Source organism: Entelurus aequoreus, linkage group LG06, assembly GCF_033978785.1.
Source record: "Entelurus aequoreus isolate RoL-2023_Sb linkage group LG06, RoL_Eaeq_v1.1, whole genome shotgun sequence".
NCBI classification, from domain to species: Eukaryota; Metazoa; Chordata; class Actinopteri; order Syngnathiformes; family Syngnathidae; genus Entelurus; species Entelurus aequoreus.
The window spans coordinates 63,236,524-63,242,946 of NC_084736.1; the positions used below are offsets into that span (position 1 = coordinate 63,236,524).

Genomic DNA, 6,423 nt, shown 5'->3' on the forward strand with positions numbered 1-6,423 from the left:
TTGAGGGTTAAAAATATTCTATCTTATTAATCATTTTTTTTAATCATTATGAAATTCAAGTATACAGAAACGTATTTTGGAAAGTAATCAATAAGTTTTTTGAGATGTAAATCATAAATAAATGGGTTGTACTTGTATAGCGCTTTTCTACCTTCAAGGTACTCAAAGCGCTTTGACAGTATTTCCACATTTACCCATTCACACACACATTCACACACTGATGGCGGGAGCTGCCATGCAAGGCGCTAACCAGCAGCCACCAGAGGCAAAGGGTGAAGTGTCTTGCCCAAGGACACAATGGACGTGACTAGGAAGGTAGAAGGTGGGAATTGAACCCCAGTAACCAGCAACACTCCGATTGCTGGCACAGCCATTCTACCAACTTCGCCACGCCGTCCCAAATCATCAAAATGAAATAACACTGCATACAAAGTTTTTTTTTGCTTTGTGCTATGTATAAACCAGGGGTCTCAGACACGCGGCCCGCACCTTAATATGAAAATGTAATGTTAGTGCGGCCCGCGAGTTTTATATGAATGGCGCTTGACAGCGTCATACTTGCCAACCCTCCCGATTTTTCCGGGAGGCTCCCGACTTTCAGGGCAACTATTCTCTCGAATTTCTACTGATTTTCACCCAAAGAACAATAATAAGGGTGTGCTGTGATGGCACAGCATTTAACGCCTTCTACAACCTGTACAAACAGTGTGCCAGCCCAGTCACATGTTGTATGCAGCTTCTGCAGACACACATGAGTGACTGCAAGGCATACTTAGTCAACAGCCATACAGATCACACTGAGGGTGGCGATATAAAGAACTTTGACACTGTTACAAATATGCGCCACACTGTGAACCCACACCAAACAAGAATGACAAACACATTTCGGGAGAACATCCACACCGTAACACAACAGAACAAATACCCAGAGTCCCAAGTAGGGAGGGGGGGTTGATGTGTGGGGGAGCAGGGTTGGGGGGGGCGGGGTTTGGTGGTAGTGGGGGTGTATAATGTAGCCCGGAAGAGTTAGTGCTGCATGGGATTCTGGGTATTTGTTCTGTTGTGTTACGGTGCGGATGTTCTCCCGAAATGTGTTTGTCATTCTTGTTTGGTGTTGGGATCACAGTGTGGCGCATATTAGTAACAGTGTTAAAGTTGTTTTATACGGCCACCCTCAGTGTGACCTGTATGGCTGTTGACCAAGTATGCCTTGCTGTCACTTACCTGTGCAAGCAGAGGCCGCATACAACATGTGACTGGGCCGGCACGCTGTTTGTACAGGTTGTAGAGGGCGTGGGTTGACGATCCCTGGGTTAGGGTTAGGGCCAGGGTTAGAGGGTTAGGGTTATAATAAGGCCATGCCGAATAAGGCATTAATAAGTACTTAATAATGATTAGTTAAGAGCCAATATGTTACTAATTTGCATGTTAATAAGCAACTAATTAATGGTGAATATGTTCCCCATACTAAAGTGTTACCATGTTTTTTTACTGGTGCACAAAATGAACCGTGCATGAACATCACCTTGTTCAAAAAACAAAACCAACACAGTGCATAAACTCACAACAAATTACACACCTGCAAATCAGTCTGACTTCTGCTGTTGTCGTATCCGTAACACGCCGATTGGGAGAAGTTTTTATTTACACGATGAGTCGGGTGTGTTTTGACCTCCGCCGAACCCCTGAGCCCGACTCACCGAACCCCTACGGTTCGATCGAACCCAGGTTAAGAACCACTGGTCTATAGTATGCATAGTTTTAGAGTCTCATTGTGAAAGCACAAATCATGGGGATATGGTAACACCTAATAGAATATATAGAATAATAGAATATATACAATAAAAACACAAGCCAAATTTAATTCTAATAATATTTCAGAATAATTTTCACCAATAGAGTAAATATTGTTGGGAAATGTAAATTTCAATATTATATTTTGAATGCTACAAGTGATCATTTCCTCGATCTTTGAGTTAGGTAACAAAATGTAGCCACGGCTCTTTGATAGGAACGGCTCCTCAAGATCTGCCTCTCTTCAAAGAGTCGTAAATTGTAAATCTCTAATTTGAACACAACTGCGGCTCTTGTATGAAAGTGTTGGGAGATGGAGCGTCACAGGAAGGTTGGCCTGAACAATGAATAATTAGAGTAAGCGCAAATATACTGCGGATGATTCAAGCATGACATGATTGGATGCATTACTCAGGTGAGTGAGCTTGAGAAAAGAACGTCAGCAGGTAGAAGTGAGAGAAGCCCTCAGAGAATACTGCACCTGCTCAACTTCCCCTTCTTCTTTTTGTCCTTCTCACCACGTTTTTCCTTCCCTCCTTTTCCTTTCACATTCCCCTTCTTTTCTTGCTCCTCCTCCTCCTTTTTAGAAACCGTTCTACCTCTTTTTTTCTTCCTTCTTCCGTCTTCTTCGCTCTCATCTTCGCTCTCCTCCCGCACTGCTTTCTTTCTAGAAGCTTTGGAGCCTTTACTTTTTACACTCCTCTTCTCTTCCTCCTCATCTTCATCGCTGTCCCTGGGTTGAGCTTTTTTCTTTCTTCCTCTCTTCCTCGGTGCGTCATCCTCATCCTCCTCTTCTTCTTCTTCCTCATCATCACTGAAGCGCTTGGCCTTACGCTGCGGTTTGGCTCTTCTGTTTTTACTTCTTTTCCTGGCCTCATCTACAGCAAATAAATATATTCGTTATTTTATATTTAGCCAAAAAACATGATAGTTGAATACTTTTTTGCACCTTTGGCAGCAATTACAGCCTCTGGCGCCCTAGGCAAGATTTTAGGTGCCCCCCCCCCCCACATCGGCTGTGAAGTGTATATACTCACAAAAAACCGAATAGCTTTGTCTTTGACCTTATTTTTACTTAAGGAAAGCAAATTAACATATTATATGAGAATGTTATGTTATGATTATCTTTAACCGAATCACAGCAGTGCTCAAATTAAAAAACAGCATTCCCTCTCATGTGATATTGCTTAATTAACATTAATGATGTGCACTTTAACAACTAGGCTTACAACTATACCTAATATATAAAGGGGTGGAAAAGTGACTATTACCTGCAGGGCAAACATTAGCTAACCAAAAGGCAATAACAATGTAAACATAAAACACCTGCTTAAAAGATCTAATACAAATGTCTCTGAGGAATGTAAGGTGGGAGTACTGTAATTACCTAACGTTACATTATTATTTTCCATAACAATTTAGCCCCCTCCACAATATTAACCAGACGTTAAAACAGAACTAGCTATTTATTGATTAGCAATTGCCGAATCATGTAACATTAGCTTAATGCTAAAAAGCCAGGTTACTATCACATTCTGTAACAGACAAATAATTTCATGTAGGCTAACGTTACCTACCTGCTACCTCTGTCTTTTTCTCGTTTCTCCTCTTCTTCTTTTCTATTTTTTCTTCCCCGGGCACCTGACAGTTTTGGCCGTTTTGACATCTTGTATTGATTTTTTGATGTGGTAAGAGTCATGATAAGGGAAGGGAGGGGGCGCACCGTGCGGGGGGTTGGGGGGGGAGGGGGTTGTAATGTTGTAACAAATAATATTTCTATTAAATAGGCTTTACTTTGCATTTTAATTAACGTGGGATTATTTTTTGTATTTAGAAATAATAGTACCAACTTTTTTTTTTTTCCTCCAACATTTGTGGCACTGGCGTAGCGCCCCCTGATGGACGGCGCCCTTAGCATTTTCCTATACGGCCTATGCCACGGGCCGGCCCTGGTTTTGCCCATTCCTCTTTGTAGAACCACTCAAGCTCCATTAAGTAAAGCATTGGTTTTCATCCAGGATGTCTCTTTACATTGCTGCATTCATCTTAGTCTAATCAGGAAGGTGACCAAGAACCCGATGGTCAGAACTACAGCATTCCTCTGATGAGAGAGGAGAACCTTCCAGAAGGACAATCATCTGTGGAACAAACCCCCAATCAGGGCTGTATGGTATAGTGGCCAGACGGAAGCCATTTTTTGTAAAAAGTTTGCCAAAATGCACTTTAAGACTCTCAGACCATGAGAAACAAAATTCGCTGGTCTGTTGAGACAAAGATCAAACTCTTTGGCGGGAATGCCACGCGTCATGTTTGGAGGAAACCAGGCACCGCTCATCACCAGGCCAATACCATCCCTACAGTGAAGCATGGTGGTGGAACTGGGAGACCGGTCAGGATAGAGGGAAATATGAACGCGTCAATGCACAGAGACATCCTTGATGAAACCAATACTTCCCATTCAACCAGATGGAGTGCAAGAGGTGCTGCGAAGAGGAATGGGCGAAACTGCCCAAAGATAGGTGTGCCAAGTTTGTGGCATCGTATTCAAAAAGACTTATGTACGTGTGATGTTTTATATTTTTTGTAGTTATTTTTTTAATATATATTTTTAATAAATTTGCAAAATAAAAATAAAAACTTTTCACTTTGTCATTATGGTGTATTGTCTGTAGAACTTTGGAATGAAAATGTATGTATTCCACTTTGGAATAAGGCTGTAGCATAACAAAATGTGGAAAAAGTGAAGTAATGTGAATACTTCCGGATGCACTGTATTATATGTGTGCCATATGGGCTATCTCTACTGTCGGGATACTCCCATACTGCTCCCATGACATGGTAAAACCAAACGGAAAATGTAGAGTTGGGTATTATAGACATTTTGGCCGATACCGGTACCAAATCGGTACATTGGAAACAGTGCCGTAGCTCAAATCGCTAATTGAAAATTCTATCCAAAAATGTGTTTTATTTCATTTAAATTTTGTGACATGCAAGTTGAACAGACTATTACTTACTTTAACAATGTAAATTAATTTATAACTAAGGATTGCGTTTACCGATTTGTAATAAAATCCACAAATGAGGCAAAAAAAATGGGCAAGATTTTACAATTAAAAAAATCTGAATAAAAAAATGTAAAAATAAAATGTAAACATAAAAACAAAAAAATGTAACAAATAATTACATATATAATACATAAATGAATAAATAAATACGATTTGGACAAAATAAGAATTAAGAACTGTTCTGACAGTTCTATTAAGAACTGTCCAAAGAGTTAGTAGAAGGTTGGGAGGGAAACTTTGTACATGTGTTTTGAAACTTTTGTCATCAATACAAGGTCTTGCCGAAAAATGAATCCAACACTGGACAGAAATGAATGTTACGATTAGAGATGTCCATAAATGCTTTAAAATGTAATATCGGAAATTATCGGTATCTGTTTTTTTTTTATTATCGGTATCGTTTTTTTGTTTTTTTTTTATTTTGTTTTTTGTTTTTTTTATTAAATCAACATAAAAAACACAAGATACACTTACAATTAGTGCACCAACCCAAAAAACCTCCCTCACCCATTTACACTCATTCACACAAAAGGGTTGTTTCTTTCTGTTATTAATATTCTGGTTCCTACATTATATATCAATAAAGATCAATACAGTCTGCAAGGGATACAGTCCGTAAGCACACATGATTGTGCGTGCTGCTGGTCCACTAATAGTACTAACCTTTACCAGTTAATTTTACTCATTTTCATTAATTACTAGTTTCTATGTAACTGTTTTTATATTGTTTTACTTTCTTTTTTGTTCAAGAAAATGTTTTTAATTTATTTATCTTATTTTATTTTATTAATATTTTTAAAAAGGACCTTATCTTCACCATACCTGGTTGTCCAAATTAGGCATAATAATGTGTTAATTCCACGACTGTATCTATCGGTATCGGTTGATATCGGTATCGGTAATTAAAGAGTTGGACAATATCGGATATCGGCAAAAAGCCATTATCGGACATCCCTAGTTAGGATGCAAAGGCTTATGGAACGATGCCACGAGAATTTGCACTGTAATCAAAAGTAAAGGCAGTCAAATTAGATGTATGAAGACTCACCTTCACTTTCACTGTCTATTACAGCATCCACCTCTATCCCAACTGGAACAAATGTAAAATTAACAAATTAGCAGTAAAATGAAAATAAAAAACTATTTAAGTATCAAATATTGCAACAAGAACAAATTATTCTTACCATCTTCAACATCAATGTGTGTGTCATTTCTCTTCTTATGAGGCATTTTCTGTCACTCATTAATGGTTGGCTTATTTGTTAGGTGTTCCTCTTCTCCATCCATGAGCAAGGGAGACTAATCCACCTGTGAAAGCAAAAAGATAGGACACACACACACGTGGGGGACGGGGGTCCGCCTATTTGGACTGCTCCTTGACAACCTTCAGCCACACAAAAGCCGTTCAATGACGAGCAGGAGAGGTAAAAAACACAATTGAGCAGCACTTAAACAGACAATGATGGTGTCAGTCATGATGATAAACAATCCAGGTAATCCGTCATGACTTGACCTTTGATACATAATTAATAAGTTGTTGATTTTTGGAAAGGGGACGTGG

General features: G+C 39.2%; 1 protein-coding gene across 1 annotated transcript in view; it reads right to left on the bottom strand.

Moving 5' to 3' along the window:
- The window catches only part of tmc2b (transmembrane channel-like 2b), a 26,450-nt gene extending 20,358 nt beyond the window's left edge, over positions 1 to 6,092 (bottom strand). The window contains exons 1-3 of the mRNA XM_062049612.1: positions 6,047 to 6,092; positions 5,911 to 5,952; positions 2,276 to 2,672 (exon numbers count right to left, since the gene is read on the bottom strand). Coding sequence (XP_061905596.1) covers positions 2,276 to 2,672; positions 5,911 to 5,952; positions 6,047 to 6,092 — 485 coding nt within the window. The remainder of the gene's footprint in view (positions 1 to 2,275; positions 2,673 to 5,910; positions 5,953 to 6,046) is intronic.
- Positions 6,093 to 6,423: the final 331 nt, after the last annotated feature.